The sequence below is a fragment of the Cucurbita pepo genome, chromosome LG06 (assembly GCF_002806865.2).
Source record: "Cucurbita pepo subsp. pepo cultivar mu-cu-16 chromosome LG06, ASM280686v2, whole genome shotgun sequence".
Taxonomy (NCBI): domain Eukaryota; kingdom Viridiplantae; phylum Streptophyta; class Magnoliopsida; order Cucurbitales; family Cucurbitaceae; genus Cucurbita; species Cucurbita pepo.
Window position 1 is genome coordinate 1,406,021 of NC_036643.1, and position 18,811 is coordinate 1,424,831.

The 18,811-nt window shown below is 39.3% G+C and overlaps 3 protein-coding genes across 11 annotated transcripts; 1 reads left to right on the forward strand and 2 right to left on the reverse strand.

Moving 5' to 3' along the window:
- Window positions 1-95: 95 nt before the first annotated feature.
- LOC111796501 (LRR receptor-like serine/threonine-protein kinase ERECTA) lies at window positions 96-6,917 on the forward strand. Its single transcript, XM_023679142.1, has 27 exons — window positions 96-640; window positions 938-1,076; window positions 1,149-1,220; window positions 1,309-1,380; window positions 1,455-1,526; window positions 1,597-1,668; window positions 1,752-1,823; window positions 1,910-1,981; window positions 2,083-2,154; window positions 2,243-2,311; window positions 2,400-2,471; window positions 2,604-2,675; window positions 2,807-2,878; window positions 2,967-3,038; window positions 3,116-3,187; window positions 3,267-3,338; window positions 3,431-3,502; window positions 3,573-3,644; window positions 3,735-3,806; window positions 3,900-3,971; window positions 4,191-4,259; window positions 4,348-4,419; window positions 4,940-5,019; window positions 5,204-5,332; window positions 5,406-5,753; window positions 5,853-6,229; window positions 6,332-6,917. Exons 1-27 carry the CDS (start codon window positions 565-567, stop codon window positions 6,689-6,691), a joined length of 2,943 nt encoding a protein of 980 aa, XP_023534910.1. The 5' UTR covers window positions 96-564; the 3' UTR covers window positions 6,692-6,917.
- LOC111796503 lies at window positions 6,646-13,255 on the reverse strand. 6 transcript variants are annotated; one of them, XM_023679147.1, is made up of 8 exons: window positions 13,043-13,253; window positions 12,196-12,701; window positions 11,852-12,086; window positions 11,422-11,542; window positions 10,173-10,335; window positions 9,344-9,643; window positions 7,946-8,447; window positions 6,646-6,763 (listed from the first exon to the last, which is right to left on the reverse strand). In XM_023679147.1, exons 3-7 carry the CDS (start codon window positions 11,993-11,995, stop codon window positions 7,973-7,975), a joined length of 1,203 nt encoding a protein of 400 aa, XP_023534915.1. In that variant the 5' UTR covers window positions 11,996-12,086; window positions 12,196-12,701; window positions 13,043-13,253; the 3' UTR covers window positions 6,646-6,763; window positions 7,946-7,972. The 6 variants fall into 6 exon arrangements, with proteins under 6 accessions (XP_023534915.1, XP_023534917.1, XP_023534916.1 ...); XM_023679149.1 differs by lacking the exon at window positions 6,646-6,763 and having other exon boundaries at window positions 7,314-8,447; window positions 11,852-11,901; window positions 12,000-12,086; window positions 13,043-13,251; XM_023679148.1 differs by lacking the exon at window positions 6,646-6,763 and having other exon boundaries at window positions 7,314-8,447; window positions 11,852-11,917; window positions 12,000-12,086; window positions 13,043-13,251.
- Window positions 13,256-13,402: 147 nt separating this feature from the next.
- LOC111796505 (guanine nucleotide-binding protein alpha-1 subunit) lies at window positions 13,403-18,520 on the reverse strand. Of its 4 annotated transcripts, none has more exons than XM_023679154.1 (14): window positions 18,284-18,520; window positions 17,807-17,999; window positions 17,651-17,723; window positions 16,949-16,986; window positions 16,766-16,855; window positions 16,449-16,526; window positions 16,224-16,331; window positions 15,610-15,711; window positions 15,349-15,404; window positions 15,134-15,268; window positions 14,157-14,250; window positions 14,001-14,060; window positions 13,832-13,911; window positions 13,403-13,747 (listed from the first exon to the last, which is right to left on the reverse strand). In XM_023679154.1, the coding sequence occupies exons 2-14, from the start codon at window positions 17,891-17,893 to the stop codon at window positions 13,570-13,572; spliced, it is 1,179 nt and encodes a 392-aa protein (XP_023534922.1). In that variant the 5' UTR covers window positions 17,894-17,999; window positions 18,284-18,520; the 3' UTR covers window positions 13,403-13,569. The 4 variants fall into 4 exon arrangements, with proteins under 4 accessions (XP_023534922.1, XP_023534921.1, XP_023534920.1 ...); XM_023679153.1 differs by having other exon boundaries at window positions 18,219-18,520; XM_023679152.1 differs by having other exon boundaries at window positions 18,212-18,520.
- Window positions 18,521-18,811: the final 291 nt, after the last annotated feature.

Here is an 18,811-nt window from a genome sequence, read left to right on the forward strand (position 1 = left end):
ATGGGTTCCTTCCATTACCCAAAAAAAAAAAAAAAAAAAACGCCAAGAAAGCGACCCCTTATTACTCAGAGAGCCCATTTGCAAATTTTGCAAAGGAAATGAGGAGAGAGAAAAGGAGGAGATGTAGAGAGAGAAAGGGAGGTGGTGGGGTGAAGGGGGCGGGGTGTGGCTGAGTGATGTTGCAGAGATTGTTACAGAGTTCTGGCAGAGATGGGTTTTTCTCTTTATCTGTGAAATAATTCATTTCTTCATACTCTCTGATTTCCCCAATTCTCTCTCCACTTCTACACAGTTATGTATTGCTTCGCGATGTGATTGAACGCCCATCGCTTTTCTTTGCTTCATCCTAAGAATCCAATCACTAAAAAGGGGAATTCGAATATTTTTCCTCTTCAACTATCAACAATGTTAGCATTTTAACGCCATTCACCCAAATTCAAGACGAGGGTTCCATCTTTTCTTTCGTTTTGGTGTTGCTAGAAACGGGTTTTGAAGATTCTTGCTACTACCCAGCCATGGAAGCTGCAGCAATGGGTTAAAACGAAGCCTGGGAAGACGGCAGCCATGGCATTTCCCGTCGAGCTCGTTATTCTGGGTTTTCTCTTCTGTGCTACCATCGGCGCGGTGGACTCCGATGATGGTAAGCCACCATTAACACATGAGATGAAGAACTTTAACTCTATAATGCCATTGATAACCAAAGGTTGGGTGAACGTTGTTATGGACTTTTTGGACACCCTTTACTCTGTTTCAAAGAGGTCTAATGATTTTATAATGTTATTTCAACAGTTCCCATGCATTTCTTTTATAAATCTTTGAAACCAGTGCTAAGAATCTCTTATTTGAAAGCTATTGGGTCATTCTGAAATGAACTCTTGATCTCTAATGGCTATGGAGACTTCAGATCTTAAGCTATACATGTTTTGTTGTGATGAAGGAGCATCGTTGTTGGACATAAAGAAATCATTCAGGGATGTTGATAATGTTCTATATGATTGGACAAGCTCACCTTCATCAGACTATTGTATATGGAGAGGTGTCACCTGCGACAATGACACTCTCAATGTCATATCTCTGTAAGTTGCATAAACAAACCAAGCTTGTTCTTACTCGTTCATCTCCTTTTTCCAATTGTTTTCTTGTTCCAGTAATCTTTCAGGCCTCAATCTTGATGGGGAAATTTCTCCTTCAGTCGGCAACCTCAAGGGCCTGCAAACCTTGTACTCCTCCCTCTCTTTTCTATACATTTTCCCACTTTCTAAGCCTTCTTTTCATATCTTACATGGCTGAGTGGTGTTCTTTGAACAGGGATTTGAGGGGGAATAGCCTTTCTGGGCAAATCCCAGATGAGATTGGTGACTGTTCTTCATTAACAAATCTGTAAGTCATATAGAGTTTAGGGAATATGCAATATATTTGGCTTAAGCTCACGGTTAGCCGATCGATCTTTGTAGGGACTTATCGTTTAATAAAATATATGGAGACATACCCTTTTCCATATCGAAATTGAAGCAGCTGGAAATGCTGTAAGCTCTAATACATGTCTATAACCTATGGCTTACACAGTGACATACTAATTATCTTGTATGCTATCAGTGTTCTGAAGAACAATCGACTCATTGGTCCGATCCCATCGACATTATCTCAGATTCCAAACTTGAAGGTTTTGTAAGTTTTCATGGCATCCCTTTTTCCACTGCCTTCCAATGTTCATATAATAATGAACTAACAAGTGAAGGATATGGTTGTAGAGATCTAGCACAGAACAATCTCAGCGGGGAAATTCCAAGACTAATTTACTGGAATGAAGTGTTGCAATATCTGTGAGTACTTTTTACTCATGTTCTTACAGATATCACCCTGTTTTTGTTGGTTCTTAATGCTTCATTTGTTATCTACTCCATGTCAGTGGTCTGCGCGGCAACAATTTGGTGGGCGCGCTGTCTCCAGATATGTGTCAGCTCACTGGCTTATGGTATTTGTAAGTGATCAAAAGCTATCCTATTTCTTTCCTTACCCATTTGAGCTTGTTCTTAGCCTCATAATACTCTTTCCATCACATAATACTCTTTCCATTTGAAGTGATGTGAGAAACAACAGTTTAACAGGCAGCATACCTCAAACCATAGGCAACTGCACAGCCTTCCAGGTCTTGTATGTATTATCTCCTTCTCATTGAATACTATGGTTACGATCTTATGTGCACAACTAGCTGAAGTTTCGTTCTCGTGTTTCTCGACAGAGACCTGTCGTATAATCATCTCACTGGAGAGATACCATTCAACATTGGTTTTCTTCAAGTTGCCACGTTGTATGTTCGTGAAGCGATTTTTCATTTTTGTACTGTTTTGGCTGCTATGCCCCTTGTGTGTGTTTCAATGTTCAATTGTTATGTTCAGGTCCCTGCAGGGTAATCAGCTATCAGGTCCCATCCCACCGGTAATCGGTCTGATGCAGGCGCTTGCCGTGCTGTAAGCAACTTAATCTTTCTCACAACCAAGTTCATGGACCATTTTTTTTTTCTAAGGAGAATCTTTATCACTCGATTCACGCTCTCCGTTTCGTTTATGGCTTTGTTTCTAACTTCTCCATATCGTAATCAGAGATTTGAGCTGCAACATGTTATCTGGTCCAATCCCTTCTATCTTAGGGAATTTGACTTATACTGAGAAACTGTAAGCATACTTTTACTGCTTCTAGTATGCTTGTTTCTCATTATTTTTGCTATCTATGTATCTAAGAATGTAATATAACTCACATTTTATGCGTACTAATTCCGGTGAGCGGCGTCGATGATGGCATACAGGTACTTGCATAGCAACAAACTCACCGGGTCCATCCCGGCCGAGCTCGGGAATATGACAAAGCTCCATTATCTGTAACATTCCTGTCTTATTTGTCTTCCTATTAATGTGGATCTCTCTATGACAAAGCTCCATTATGTTGTAATCTTTGTTCTTTTGCAGGGAACTGAATGATAATCATCTAACTGGGAATATTCCAGCCGAGCTCGGGAAACTCACCGATTTGTTCGATCTGTAAGCTTCATCATACTGTTCTTATATGACTGCCTTTTGCAATCCCTCATTCTGATACTGATGAAGCGTCGTTGCAGAAACGTTGCTAATAACAATCTTGAAGGACCTATCCCTGATAATCTTAGCTCTTGCACAAATCTCAACAGCCTGTAAGAATCTAATCCAAACTCGGATTCCATTCAGAACCATCTGCTATTCATTAAGACAGTTAAAATCTGTTGGTTTCAGAAATGTTCATGGAAACAAGTTGAATGGAACTATCCCGCCGTCTTTCGAGAGGCTAGAGAGTATGACGTACTTGTAAGTCGAGTTGTTTAAGAGCTTAAGAGCTTCTTCTGCGTTCATTAGGACGGACATCATAAAATCTGCTTCATTTGGCTGTCTATCTGCAGGAATCTCTCCTCTAATGTTCTACGAGGTCCTATTCCAGTCGAGCTATCTCGCATTGGCAATCTCGATACGCTGTAAGTATAAAGGATCTCAATTCACTCACCCTTTGCCATTTTCTCATACTAAATCATCGTTGCTGCACAGAGACATCTCAAATAACAAAATTAGCAGCACGATTTCTTCATCGTTTGGCGATCTCGAACATCTCCTAAAGCTGTATGTATCATCTTTAACTCATTTTTCTAATCACCAACCATGTCTTTGAGCTGAAATTACTGACTGACCTTTGTTCTTAAATGTTCTTAGGAATTTAAGTAGGAATCAATTAACGGGGTCTATTCCAGCTGAATTTGGCAATCTAAGGAGTGTAATGCAAATGTAAGATATTTTTGTCCCTTCTTTTGGTTGGGGAGTGGAGATCTGAATGCAGCAACTTCAGTTTTTTATTCTAATTCTGTTGGTATTCTGTAGAGATATTTCACACAATCAGCTCTCTGGGATCATTCCTCAAGAACTGAGTCAACTTCAAAATCTGTTCTCCTTGTAAGTTCTGAAATTGGAATTTTTTATCAATTGTTCTTACCAAAAGATGAAATGGGAGCTATCATAAGAGTCCTCGAGTGGCTTGGTCATGTCATGAACTGATATCTCCTCCCCCCCTTTTGCTATCACGTCGTTCTACTGACGCTATGGCCTGAGTTTCATCTGCTAAGTGTTTGAAGTATTTATGTATGTGTCCTACTCATGATGAAACTGATGTAGGAGACTTGAAAACAACAATTTATCGGGGGACGTGACGTCGCTGATTAGCTGCCTAAGCCTTACCGAATTGTAAGTTTGTCGTACTTTCGAACATTAAGTGTCGGGATAATGTTGTCACAAGAGATGTGTTACTAAGTCATTAAACTGATCCTTACAGAAACGTATCTTACAACAATCTGGGTGGTGATATTCCCACAAGCAACAACTTTTCTAGGTTCTCGTCTGACAGGTAAAATCTTTTAATTTGATTTCCATATTTGGATTAAGTTTGAAACGAGAAGAAAGGCAGAAAAGAAACACTAAAGAAATCTATTGGATACTCGTTTAATGTAATGGCCAACCCTACGACTAGCAATATTGTCTTTTTTGGGCTTTCTCTCAAAGTTTTAAAACTCGTCTACTAGGGAGAGGTTTTCATACCCTTATAAGGAATGATTCGTTTCCTTCTCCAATTGATGTGGGATCTCATAAGCCATCCCTCATGGGAGCCAACGTTCTCACTGGCACATTGCCTAGTGTAATGGCCCAAACCCTAACATATATTGTCCATTTTGGGTCTGAGCTTCCCTTCAAAGTTTTAAACAAAACTTCTAAGGAGAGATTTCTAAACCCTTATAAAGAATGTTTCATTCCTTTCTTCAACCGAGATTTCCAAACCCTTATAAAGAATGTTTTATTCCTTTCTTCAACCGACGTGGGATCTCATGTTTATAGTTTAATCTCAGTTTTTTTTGCGTGTTTACTTTCAGTTTTCTTGGAAATCTTGCTCTATGTGGATATTGGAATAGCAACAACTATCCCTGTCATGTGGCTCAGACGACAGAGCGAGGTAATTACGCTGTTTGAATGGTATTGATAGTTATATTTGTAAATGTAATAGAGTTAAGAATAGTCGAGGTGCATGTAAGCTGAAGCTGGCCTGAACAGTCACCGATATAATAAAGAAAATGTAGTTGTATCTGTAATGTGAGGGATTGAATAACGAAATCTGCCATTTATTGCTTTGAATGCAGTGACAATATCTAAAGCTGTTATCCTGGGAATTGCTCTTGGTGTCATTGCGATCCTTCTGATGATCCTTCTAACAGTGTGCCGTCCAAACAACACAATACCTTTTCCAGATGGATCACTTGATAAACCAGGTGCTTTGAATGTGGTTTTTAATGTATTTTTAGCTCTCAATAATTGAACACTAAACCATTCTATTATGCTCAGTTACTTACTCAACTCCCAAGCTAGTGATGCTTCACATGAACATGGCACTTCACGTGTATGAGGATATTATGAGGATGACTGAAAATTTGAGTGAAAAGTACATTATTGGATATGGAGCTTCAAGCACAGTCTACAAATGTGTACTCAAGAACTGCAAACCTGTGGCTATCAAGAAGCTCTACTCTCACCAGCCACATAGCATGAAGGGATTCGAGACCGAACTCCAAACCGTGGGTAGCATCAAGCACAGAAATCTGGTCAGCCTCCAAGGATATTCCTTATCTCCCTCTGGGAATCTCCTCTTCTATGACTACATGGAAAACGGCAGTCTTTGGGATCATCTGCATTGTAAGATGCCACTTAATAGTTGTTATATTGTCAAAACTATGCCTTACATGTTTCAGTTGATCTGCATAAAATGAGAGTATTGAATCTAGATTTGTACAGGCTCTAGCTCTACCAGGAAGAAAAAGCTGGACTGGGACACTCGGCTCAATATTGCACATGGAGCAGCTCAAGGGCTATCATATCTACACCATGATTGTAGCCCTCGCATTATCCACAGGGATGTCAAGTCATCAAACATTCTGCTAGACAAGGATTTTGAAGCTCATCTCACTGATTTCGGTATTGCCAAGAGTTTATGTACCTCGAAGACTTATACGTCCACTTACATCATGGGAACTATTGGATACATTGATCCGGAGTATGCTCGTACTTCCCGACTTACTGAAAAGTCCGATGTTTACAGCTTTGGCATTGTGTTACTTGAATTGCTCACAGGAAGGAAAGCTGTGGACAATGAATCAAATCTCCACCAATTGGTTAGTACAACTTTATTGTACGATTTACTTCACTAACTGTAGTTCTTTTAAGTGCCGTGATATTGATGTTGTTCTTTTCTCTTGTTCTGTCATATATCTCAGATCTTATCAAAAGCAGCCAACAATGCTGTAATGGAGACAGTTGATCCTGAAATAACTGCAACTTGCAAGGACCTTGGAGCTGTAAAGAAGGCGTTTCAGCTTGCTCTCCTTTGCACCAAGAGGCAGCCATCCGATCGACCGACGATGCACGAAGTAACGCGCGTCATTGAGAGTCTTCTGCCCTCTGCCACAGTGCCAAAACAAACACCAACCATGCCCCCATCTGCAAAATCCCCTTGCTACAGGGACGAGTATACAAATCTAAAAACGCCGCACGTGCTGAACTGCCCATCCATGAGCACGTCAGATGCCCAGCTTTTCCTCAAGTTTGGAGAGGTTATATCACAAAACAGTGAGTAATAAGCTAGGCAAACCTCTACAACTTAGAGTGCCATCCAAGAAGGGTTGGCTTTGTGGGTAAGACTTGAAATCCTGTATAAAAGATTTAACAACCATCTTGTTTTAATGTGTAGTGTAAGCTATAAAAGTAGGAAGCAGCAAAGCATGGACATATATATGCATGATGTATTGGTTGATCTAGATGTAGAAATGATTTTGGGAAGGAAAGAATTATTGTTTCAATTAACTGAGTGATTTTTGGGGTGTGGGACACATTGAGTTTGAAAACTGGGGCTGGCCTTGTGTTTATCATGGGCTTTCATGTTCTCACGCTAGTAGTTGATGATGAGTTGAGAGGATGATGGCATTTGAAAGTGTTAACAGCAAGGCAGCAATAATTCACTTGGTCTGGGGCTTCATGTTTCTGTTTAGTGTACGGTTTGTCAATTAACTTTAACTAGCCAATGATTTCAAGGGCAATAAACCAACTTGCCAACAGTTTTGTTTGGCCACTGGTTTGAAAGGCAGTGTCGGTCGAAGAGTGGATCACTTGTACCCGGCAGAAGAATATAGTCTTTAAAGGAGCAGAACAATATATAACTACAACTACAACATTAATATTCTCGCATCTCGGTACCCAGCAGAAGAAAATTCATCTACATTAAACGCCAATCAGCAAAAGAAACTCATCAATGCCATTGGGAATGCTTACAATTGCTTAGGCAACGAGCAAATTGCAGCACTGAGCATGTTTACATTCTCAAGGTCTATAACAAAGAAGCCGTAGTTAAATCTAACCATAAATGAAGCTCAAGGGAAACTAAGAATACGAGGGACTGAACTAAATGTGTCGAAACGTGCAGATGTCCTTGAATGATACTGGGAGATGGACTGTGGAAGGTCGCTATATCTGTTGTGGTTGTATCTTTTCATTCAATGTTTCGATAAAGCGTAAGAACGCTCTTAGAAGTTGCTCAACCAATCAGGCTATCAATCTTGGTGAACCAAACAGAATTTGGAAGTTATGGTTGCATTGGTCAAACTAGCCTACGAGGTGGCTGTTTGTTTGTGTGGGTAGGTGGATGGTATGGTTGTCTTGGGCCAATCCAGACAGGTGTTGAAAAATGCGACTCACCCCATTTCATTATAAACAACGAGACATGAAAGTTTTGGTCTTTAATATAGAGTACAGTAACGACCATAAGACCTAAAATCAGACTAGAAAAAACCTCCTATTTCAGGGTCCCTAGAATAATTAAAAAGACTCTTGCGTACCTATGCAAGAGAAGGAAATTCCCCGGGTCAGTTTAGATTTGTTAGGTTGGCCTTATTAGCAGAGGTGGCACACTCTTGTAAATCAGCCAAGGAATATGAACGCCAAGTGGAGAAATTTCGTTGTGGTGGCACAATGGAAGCCAGATGGCTGTTGGACGCTTTGGATTGTGGGTGCAGAGGTGGGCGAGGCGGTGGAGAGCTTGAATATGAGCTACAATTTGAGTCCTCACTGCTGTTACTTTCGGAGCTGCTCATAGCAACGGCCAAAGCGAAGGAGCTTCTGCTTGAGCTGATGGGTCTCTTTGATATCCCACCACCGTTATTCTTGAGGGGGAAACTCCGGTTCTTCTCCCACACCAGATTGAAAGCCATAAGATTCCTACGTTTCTTGGAATAGGCGTTTTCTGGCTTCACAATCTCCTCCACTGAGGAAACAGTGGACGCATCGGCCAAACTCGTGAAAGACTTCGATTTTCCATTGTAGAACTTTGAGATACCTTTTCTGCATGTACCAATAATTCTTATTAGATAAAGGAACAATCCAGTGCAGAATCGCATAAAAACCTGAATGTATAACAGGTACTCGATCCTTTTTCCCAATCTCAACAGCAGAGTGTTTCTAAAGTTATATGCTAAAATTAAAAGTAGTTAATGTTTTGCAGTGTCGCAGAACAATTTTTATAAAGCACTGCAAAGCAATGATTTCTTTCTGATTTAGCTTAAGAATATCTCAGAAACACAATCTCCGCTACAGAGATTGGCAAGAAAGATGAATAAAGAATTCGACCGGAAACTCACGATTGAAGTGTATTTAAAAATGGTGTCATTTGCTAATCTGAAGTTTCGGAATGCTCTCTTTTCTCATTATTAAGCCTCCGACCACATATAGTTAATCTCGAATTCATCATTGCATTAATCTTTATTAAAGAAACAAACAGATTTCTACAGGCCATGATTTATTCATGCCCAGAATAATTACTCTACCAAGAGTCGAATGTAAATCTTTTATCTGTTCATCAGCAATAACTACTAGTCACCGCCAGCAGGTAACGTAATCCCCAGTAATAAGTCCAAAACGAAGCAAAAGCAATTGATGAAGCATGGATCAAATGACTCCATCATTCTGCAGGGCAGATTAACTATCTCCACTCCCGAGTTCATTGTACTACAAGAGTATTAAATATTCAAGCTCAATTAAGCCTTCCCTAAACATTTCAGCCTCACCAACCGTATATTCAACACGCTCGTTCCAGATCATCCATCAAATTTAACTAGAGACAATGAATGATTTCGATTTGCAATTTGCAATGACCAAACTAAGATTCGCGGAAGAAAGTACGAGTTCACAGCATCCAAAACAAATGAAAAACAAGATCATCAAACAGAAAGAACACGAACCTGACAGGCAAAACCTCCTCCAAGGAGTCCATCATATCCAGCGGGCCTTTATAGGAGCTCTGAACCTCATCATTCTCGCCGCTATCCTCATCATCCGACGATCTCGCGGACTGATCACTATTCCTCCCGATGGAAGAAGACGAAGAAGTTGAAGCTGAGCTGCAAGTATTAGATTCCTCAGCCTCCTTTTCAAACCCTTCAACACCGCGATCCACATCCCCAGTCTCCAACCTCTCAAACATAGATCCATAACCCGAATCCTCCGGCGAGAATCCAGAGGGTTGATCAACCCGCCGAACCCTATCCAAAGTAATCGACATGACGACTTGAAATTTGAACAGTGACAACAAGGAGAAAAAAGAAAAGAGAGAGAAAAAAGAAAACACAGGCGAGAAGAAGAAGAAGGAAGAGGAAATGGGTTTTTATAAACAAAGAATCGAAGGGATTTTGGATTATAAAAAAAATGGACGGACGAGATTGGAATCACGTGGAGAACCGGCAAGATCAGAAATGGATGAAAGATATTAATTGGGGAAAAAAATAAATAATGATAAGATTAGGAGAAAAAAAATGATAACAAATAATTTTCTTTATTAAAAAATAGTATAAAAGAAGAATAATTTAATGAAAAGGCAAGGTAAGGTAAGAAAGGAAAAAAAAAAAAACCTTATCCTCATCCACTTGCTAGTTATTTAATATACCGGATAACTTTCCTTAACATTTATTAGCTGTTTTTTTCTTTTTAATTTTATTTTATTTTATTTGGTGTGGGTTGCCTTACCCACAGAATGGTGGCGACCACGGAAAATTACAATAGACCTGAGGGCACCTGATTATAAAGGCGATGACGTGGCGAGTCGGAAGCATAAAATCGGGTGGTGTGTTGCGATGCTTATCCAAAAGAGGTGGTGGGGCCCAGAGAGAGAGATTTATAGAAATTCGGAGACGATCTTTGTCCCTTCCAAATCCGGCTCTGGCTCGGCTCGGCTCGGCTGGGTTGGGGTAGGGAGACAGCATCATAGGATTAGGATAGGATAAGGTGGTCATTTCCGACGTTAAATTGGAGGGTGCCACGTGCCACGTAAGTAATCAATAATGCAATTTAATTATAATAAATGGGAGTGGGAAATTCCCGAGGGAGGGGAGCCAGATTATGATGGATGAAGGAGCGACAAGTCGATCCTACCTTTCGTTGCATTGCCATCTAATGACTAAGACAAAACGACATGTAGTTGGGGGAAGAATCACAATCAGGAAAGGAAAGGGAAAGGGAAAGGGAAATGGATAGGGAAGGGGTATTTGGGTAATTGTGTTATAAATAAACATGAATGGCACAGGGAATAACAAAAAATTCTACGTAACTTAGAAGGAACAATTGAGCTTTTATTAAATAATTAACTAATAAAAGTACTATTTTTAATTATCCACAACCTTTTTTAAAATTCAATTTTTTTTTTTAAATAAAAGTGAAGCACACATATGACATTAACTATAACCTTTGAAGCTTTAAGCTAAATAATATATTAAATACAGTAAAAAAGACTGAAAAGACAACCGCACTTGCTAAGTATTGGAATTAGGTCAAACTATAAAAAAAATACTTATAATCCTCAAGCTTTTGTAAAAAAAAATCTAAACTCTTGTAATTTATTTTTTAAAATAAAAAATAAATCAAACTAGAAATGACCCACCGAGCCAGAGCCCCATAAAGAGGGGATTCTCCATTTAGACGAAGAATGAGTAACATTTTTTCCCGTTAGATAAAGGGGCCGAAAACGGGATTATATTCTTCGTTCCTGTTCCAATGCAATTTTTCTTCCCCTTAATATAAATATATTTTTAACTATATATATATTCCTATATAAAAAAAATAAATTAGTTAATTTTAAGATTTAATTGTAATATTTAATTTTTTTTAATGGTTAAACCTATGTTAATATTAAATTTTTAGAAATTGTGTGGATAAAAGATGTTAATAAAATATATTGATTTATTAGGATTTTTTTTTAATGAAGATTAAAATAAAAACTTTAAAATAAGGTAAAATAATAATAATAATAATAAATAAATTCTCGTACCTTTTCGATCCCCGCAACAATAGATGAGGAATTTTACGGGAATGAAAAATGAAATAAGTGTCCGGGATGAGAACAGCAAAGCTTCCCCATCTCTACACGTGGAGATCTCTACCACCAATCCCTACCAAATAATCATCATTAAATAAACTCAACCAACTACAACAATGAATTACAAAAAAATGCAAGCCACATAAACAAAATTCTAAGCCAAGTCTTCCCCACCAACCAATCCAAAAAAAAACTGTTCTAAATTAAAGAAAAGAATAAATATGGAACTCCCAACCAATCTCATGATATATAATGGGCAATGAGCACCATAACCAATTCCATGGAACAAAGGCTGCAAGAAATCTAGGAAAACAGATGGTAAATGGGAATAAATTGAAGTAAAAAACAAACCAACGAATGAATGCGGATGAATTTGACGTACCATGTAAAAGAATTCAATGAATATTTTGAGTATTTTCATTATTCTGGATCCTGTTCCAACAAGAACCTGCAGCTGTGGTTCACAACGAATCGAGTAGAATAATGTCGGAGGACAATGAATTTTAAGGCTACAATCAATAAGCATTCACCTGTGTACTCGAGCTGGGATGTTATCACAGTATCGTGGCAAATTCAACGCCAATGGATCAGCTATTACATCTGATGATCTGCTGGCCCTTGATGCAAGAACAAGTTTGGTCAAACAATTGAATGTAAGAATATAAAGGTTTCTTAGAACAAAAAGGAAATTCATCGCATTCATCTCACTCAACTGTAACAGCTTACAAGTTGTTAGAGAGCAAAGGATCCACCCAGGAGTTTCAATGAAGAACTGCCGATCTTGCCAAGAAAATTTGGTTTGGAATGTTCTTCATCCAAATTAAAGCTAAAGTGGAATGCTCTTAACTTCAGTAGAGTTTCTGTAGCTTCTAGAATTTGGTCCATCTAGATCATCGGCTATCTCCCGCCCTAGTCACGTTTGCTCCCAGTGTTCTTGAGCTCCATAGTAGTAGTGCACCAGCGATCTTTGAAATGAAAAGCAATTAAAGGCTTCATGAATAAACTAATATGTGAAAATAGATGTCCTCCAAATCTATGAGATGTAAAGAGCTCGATTGGAAGCATATGAGGTGAGCCTCCATCAAGATCAATGAAAACCAGCGCCAGGAGAGATTCAATGAAGCTGAAGAACAACGATGAACGATCTCTTTAATTATGCCAGATTTTCCACAGAAGAGATTCATAAAAGAGATTGATACTCGGAGATGTATGGCTTCTAAGTTGCGAATAACCTAAAATAGGCAAATTAACGTTCAATAGATATCCATGCTCTAAGCCATGAACAGAACACGCTCATTTTAATTATTCCGAAGTTCGCCGAAGACTATCAATCAGATAAAGCAACATCATGACAGACAGTTCTATGGAAAGTGCACCGATTAGAACATAAACGATGCAGATTCAGAAAATAAGAAAGAAAAAAATTGCCATACCAATCATGAATCACAATAAACAGGCCAAAAAGTTATCATCGGAACCAACAAAATCAACATCACTGTAAAGTTCAATGTAACGGCCTGAAGATTCAATGCGGAAAGAAAATCATTCAGATCCACGATCGAGAAAACCTCACCTGAGCGGAAGTCAGTAATCGATTCCGAAAGAATTAGAGACTTGAAAGCGTGAGAACACAAGGAGATCAATGTCGTCGGGAATTGAAAAGGCTATTTCGATTCTCTAGAATGAGAGGAACCAATGCGATGCAACGGGGATTTTGGAAGCGGATCGCAGTTCCCTCGCAATCAAAGGCATTACGCGCGCAAAAACGAGCCCTCTTCGCGATCTTCGTCGGTTCAATTTATAGTTCATCTCATGAATAAAATGAAAATTTTAATTTCGAAAATAACATTTTAAATATTTTTGAGAGAATCCAAAATCATGTTCATAGATAGCTTACATTCAAACTCACAACAATTTGGAATATCAAATTACATATAGTTAAAAAGATTTCAACTTTCATAGAATAGGTAAGATTTAATTTGAACACAATGTTTTAAATCAATGAATCGCTTAAATCACAATCCAATATAAGTTTGTTCATCAAACAAGAGCAACCATTTCCATTTTTTTGTGTGGTGAGGAGGAAGCTGTTAAACAAGGTTACAATAACCCAGCCTCGAACAGATTTCGCCGCCTCAATGTTTCATCTACGAGCTTGAACGTCTTCTTTACAAGTTTCTGATCGAGAGCAGTTGTTCTGTATACCTTAAACACCCGGTCTACTCGATCTGGTGCCGTGCTCTTAAAGTACAACTCCTCGAATTTTTTCTTCACGAACCTGAATTTCATTGATTGTAAAGTTATTTTAGAAAAACTGCAGAGGAAAAAAGCAGCAGCATTGTCCCGGGTGATGGATACGTACTCATAGGCATGTTCGATCTCTTGTTTTCCAGTCGAAACCGGCTGATAATCGTTGAACCATTCACATACACTGAGAGGGACCTATCACAAGAAGCTAATTCGTGTTAGTATCTCATCGAGTACCTATCCAAGATGGCCTCGTCGTTGTAATACCCTCCATCAACACTTACGTTTAGAACCTTTTTCTCGAAGATATCGAACTTGTTAAGAAAAAGCATAAATGACGTGTTCTGCACCCGGAATAGAACCATATCAACTCGTGAAAAGAACATTATCAAATTAAATACAGTCGATCACGCAAACGGTAACAATGCAGAAAAGATAACCTCAAAACACTCTTGTCGCAGAACCCACTCGAAAAGTTCCTTGGTCTCCATCATTCGGTTCTTCTGTTCATCCTCAAAAAGTGTTTGATCATACCTGAAATAGTTATTAGTTAACCCATTGAATCTAACAAGCCTCATGGTAATGCACTAAATTTAATGCAAGAATACACTAGTGACCCTTAAATATTGTATGATTTGGCCCGTTACGTACCGCCGTCAAACGCGTCTACTAGGGAGAGGTTTCCACACCCTTATAAGGAATGTTTCAGTCCCCTCTCCAACCAATGTGGGATCTCACAATCCACCCCCTGGGGAGCCCAGCGTCCTCATTGGTACACCCTTTGGTGTCTAGCTCTGATACCATTTGTAATAGCCCAATCCCACCGCTAGCAGATATTGTCTTCTTTAGCCCGTTACGTATTATCGTCAGCCACACAATTTTAAAACGCCCTTATAAGAGATGTTTCGTTCCCCTCTCCAACCAACATAGGATCTCACATAAAAAATGTCTCTTGACATTAGTGGGATGGGTTATGAACGTAATACAAAGAGTGGAACCGCTCGATAGCCCGACCATCCAAACAAAAGAAAACACGTGAAATAGACGAGTCTCATCATGTCACCACTATCTTCACATGGGTTGTTAGATCAGCAGCTAATTATTTAATTCATCTTTTCATTACCTTCCAAGAGCTACCTTCCAACCAAGTCCCACCCACTCCAAAAGAAAACAGATGAAAAGAAAACAAGAGAAAAGAAGGTACTAAAAGACTTTATTGCACAATCACATGTTCCAAAATGGTATATCCCATCAGCTTCTGGGAGCATCCCCGACAACGACAACCCAGTCGTAACTCCGTAACATCAACGAGAGGGGCATAGATTTTCCGATTCCAATGTCTAGCCTTTTCTTTTACCTTCTACATTTATCGAGACCGCCACAGAATCATAAACGGGTTAAAAGAACGAGGTCTTACTCACTAATAGCAGCACAAAAGATGACTGCTGTAACGCCTTCAAAAAGATGAATCCATTTTCGCCTCTCGTTTCTCTGACCACCAACATCAAAGAGTCTATACACTTCGCCGCTCTTTTTATTTTCTCCAACGGGACTGCCAAAATCAAATCGATACCGTAATTAACTAAAACGCTAAGATTTCACGATTAAGGAAAAAGTGTAATGAAGGCTTACCTAAATTGAATTTCAACAACACCGGTTGTACGAACTCTTGCATATAGGACGTCCTCCTGCAATCAAAAGCATATAAGAAAGGAAGCCAACTGATACGTACACAAACGATTAAATCTCGATACTCTAATTACAGTGAAAAAGACCGCTCAAACACGAGCCAGAATCTATAATGGCAGAAGAAACAGATATTGATTAAGCTAAAACTTCATTTAGAGCCTTTTCTAACCCCTTGAGCTATAGATATATCATTAAATTGAATACCTTAGTTGGAATGTAATTTGCATCAGATAATCTTTGCAAATTTTCCATGAAATACTGTGTGCAATCTGGAACTTGTAGTTCATTACCACGTGAATACGTTTCCTACAAAGAGAATACGAACACTGAGCTCACTTTGTTCGACCCTAATTCAAGAAGATTTAAAAAAAACAGTTTAAATAAGAAGCATGTAACAACTCAAGCCCATCGTTAGTAGATACTGTCTACTTCGGCCTGTTATGTAGCACCGTCAACCTCACAGTTTTAAAATGCGTCTACTAGGGAGAGGTTTCCACACCCTTATAAGGAATGTTTTGTTCCCCTCTCACAATCCACCCTCTTGGGGGTCAGCGTCCTCGTTGACACACCTCCCAGTGTCGGGCTCTGATACCATTTGGAACAACCCAAACCCACTGCCAGTAGATATTGTCCACTTCGGCCCGTTACGTATCGCCGTCAACCTCACGGTTTTAAGACGCGTCTACTAGGGAGAGGTTTCCACACCCTTATACCAAATGCTTCATTCCCCTCTCCAATCGACGTGGGATCTCACAAAGCATCATAGTTGATTTCATTTTAAAGATGCCACTAGCTAATCTACATGAAGCGGTAGCTACCTGAATCGCAGCATCCTTCCAAAGAGTCTCTATATCCTTTGCATGCTCCCTAGTCAAACGCGGGTAATCCAATCTACCTCCGATATCCGATAATTTCTCGCCAATTTCCTAGTTCGAAATCACATGCAGGGATAATAATAAGCATCAAAGCTTAAAATTATGTGATCTATTGGTTAGTTCATGAAAACTTTCCTAATTCAAAACTTGGGAAGGTATAATTAATACCTTATTTTCATTGGATAAAACATACTTCGAGAACTCTTTATCATTTTGAGCGAGCTCCTTCGAACCGTCATGTAATACCTGAAACATCGGGTTCAATAAGAGGTTACAGCTCTCGACTTAACAAGAAGTACAAAATCAACACACTTCGCATCAAAAGATTTAAGAGTTTTTGGCACTCAAAGATCAAAATACACGATGAACACGTCTCGAATCAAAGGGTTCTGATATTATGTTTTAAAAATTTTGGACAAAATCATTTGCTCGTTAAATCGTGCAGAAAGGGAAATAACCAACACACCCTTTCAAATATTGCATACTTTTATAGTCTGATACACATTTGCATGAATGACTGGAATGTAGCTCTTTAGCTCTGTCTCATCAAAGCCAGTTTGGAACAACAACTTTATCTGGAAAAAATGGAGCAACAACTCAAGAAATGTTAGTGAACCAACTTCGTTACGGCCTTGTGGATTACGACGGTAAAGAATAAACGGGCTTGCCTGCTTAAAAATGGTGGATTTCCCGGACTCTCCAGCACCTACACAAGTTGATTCCTCACCAATTAGGTAACATGAGATCAAATGTAACATCCCAAGCCTACCGCTAGTAGATATTGTCTGCTTTGGCCCATTACGTATCGTCACAGTTTTAAAACGCGTCTGCTAGGGAGAGGTTTCCACACCCTTATAAGGAATGTTTCGTTTAACCCCTCTCCAACCGATGTGGGATCTCACAATCCACCCCCCTTGGGGGCCTAGCGTCCTCGCTGGCACACGGCCTAGTGTCTAGCTCTGATACCATTTGTAACATCTCAAGCTCATTGCTAGCAGATATTGTCCACTTTGGCCCATAACGTATTGCCATCAGCCTCATGGTTTCAAAACGCGTATGCTAGGGAGAGGTTTTCACACCCTTACAAGGAATACTTCGTTCCCTTCTCCAACAGATATGGGATCTCACAATCCACCCCTCTTGAGGGCCTAGCATCCTCGCTGACACACCTCCTGATGTCTAGCTCTGATACCATTCATAACATCCCAAGCCCATCACTAATAGATATTGTCCGCTCTGGCCCGTTACATATCACCGTCAACCTCACAGTTTTAAAACGTGTATACTAGGGAGAGGTTTCCACACCCTTATAAGGAATGTTTCGTTCCCCTCTCCAACCAACGTAGAATCTCACATCAAAATACACTTACCAAGCAAAAGAAGTTTCTGTATATGTTTTTCAGCCTCTGTTTCTTGTTCAATCCGCCTCTCTATTTCAGCAGCCTGAAAAAGCACACGACTACGATCATATCGAACACGAGATTCAACAAATAATCCAAGATACCAAAACCACTATGTTCATTCACCTGCGCATTCTCTTCAGAATCTTGTTCATTGTAGTGACGACTTCTGCTGCAGAGTAAACCCATATTTCTACTCAAATGAGACAGCATAGAACACTGAAGAACACTAGTGATACACACAAAGATTCATCGCAATCAAATGGACTTCCAATTGCCTTCGAAAATGCTCGCTCATATTGAAATCCTCAAAGCCAGCCTACAAATCAAAACCCCATTTCAAGCATGCAGTAAAAAAATCAAAACCCATTAACGACGAACTTCAAGCTTGATTCAATCTCGCCTCTCATTTTCACTTGCAATTCAAATAAACAGTTCACAGAGCACATAGAACATGAAGATAAAATGCAATCCAATCAAAACCCAGATAAAATAACAGGAAATCAAAAGGGAAAGTACAGAATTCCATACGGATGACCTACAAAAAAAAACTGTTGGATCAAATTGAAGAATCCCCACGAGACAGCAACAGTGAAATCCGACCTCAAAGTAAAGATCTGCTTCAAAAGAGGACCGTCGCAAAGGGTGGCGGAATCGAAGCGCCGCCTAGATTTGGCGGAAAGAAGCAGTGAACAAACTCGTCGTGTTCTTGGGTGAAGAGGGGTTTAATCAAGAATCGTATTAAATTGATTGAAAGAATAAAACAAGGAATTGGAGGGGAAGAGATAAGTGAAAGCAAAGAGAGTATAATTAAGAGACGAAAGCTGAGAACCAAAATGCCTTTGCCTTCAATTTCAATTTCAATTTCAATTTCATTTCCAATTTCAATTGCTCTCCACAGTCAAACAGAGAAAAAGACGGGGTTTTGTAAAAAAAATTCAAAAGACAAGGTCTGATTAGAATCAAAAATATGTTTTTTCTTATTTTTTTTCAAAATAATATTTAAAAAAATTCTTAGTGTGTATCTATTCTATAAGGATGGTGTTGGGAAAATACAATATATATTTTTCTTTCTGCTCTCTGCGTCTGGTTTTCTTCTCCATGACTGATGTGCTGTGGTCTGTGGTCTGT

Coding starts and splice junctions, on each gene's coding strand:
- LOC111796505 (XM_023679154.1), bottom strand. CDS start 17,893: ATGCTGTCTCATTTGAGTAGAAATATGGGTTTACTCTGCAGCAGAAGT. Junction 16,856..16,948: donor AATCCACCATTTTTAAGCAG/GCAAGCCCGTTT, acceptor CATTTTTTCCAG/ATAAAGTTGTTGTTCCAAAC. Junction 14,251..15,133: donor TTTTGTGCTGCTATTAGTGA/GTAAGACCTCGT, acceptor TAACTATTTCAG/GTATGATCAAACACTTTTTG.
- LOC111796501 (XM_023679142.1), top strand. CDS start 565: ATGGCATTTCCCGTCGAGCTCGTTATTCTGGGTTTTCTCTTCTGTGCT. Junction 1,077..1,148: donor ACTCTCAATGTCATATCTCT/GTAAGTTGCATA, acceptor TTCTTGTTCCAG/TAATCTTTCAGGCCTCAATC. Junction 2,879..2,966: donor ATGACAAAGCTCCATTATCT/GTAACATTCCTG, acceptor GTTCTTTTGCAG/GGAACTGAATGATAATCATC.
- LOC111796503 (XM_023679147.1), bottom strand. CDS start 11,995: ATGCTTATTGATTGTAGCCTTAAAATTCATTGTCCTCCGACATTATTC. Junction 11,543..11,851: donor TCATTGAATTCTTTTACATG/GTACGTCAAATT, acceptor ATTATTTGGTAG/GGATTGGTGGTAGAGATCTC. Junction 9,644..10,172: donor GTCATCGCCTTTATAATCAG/GTGCCCTCAGGT, acceptor TACTTTGGATAG/GGTTCGGCGGGTTGATCAAC.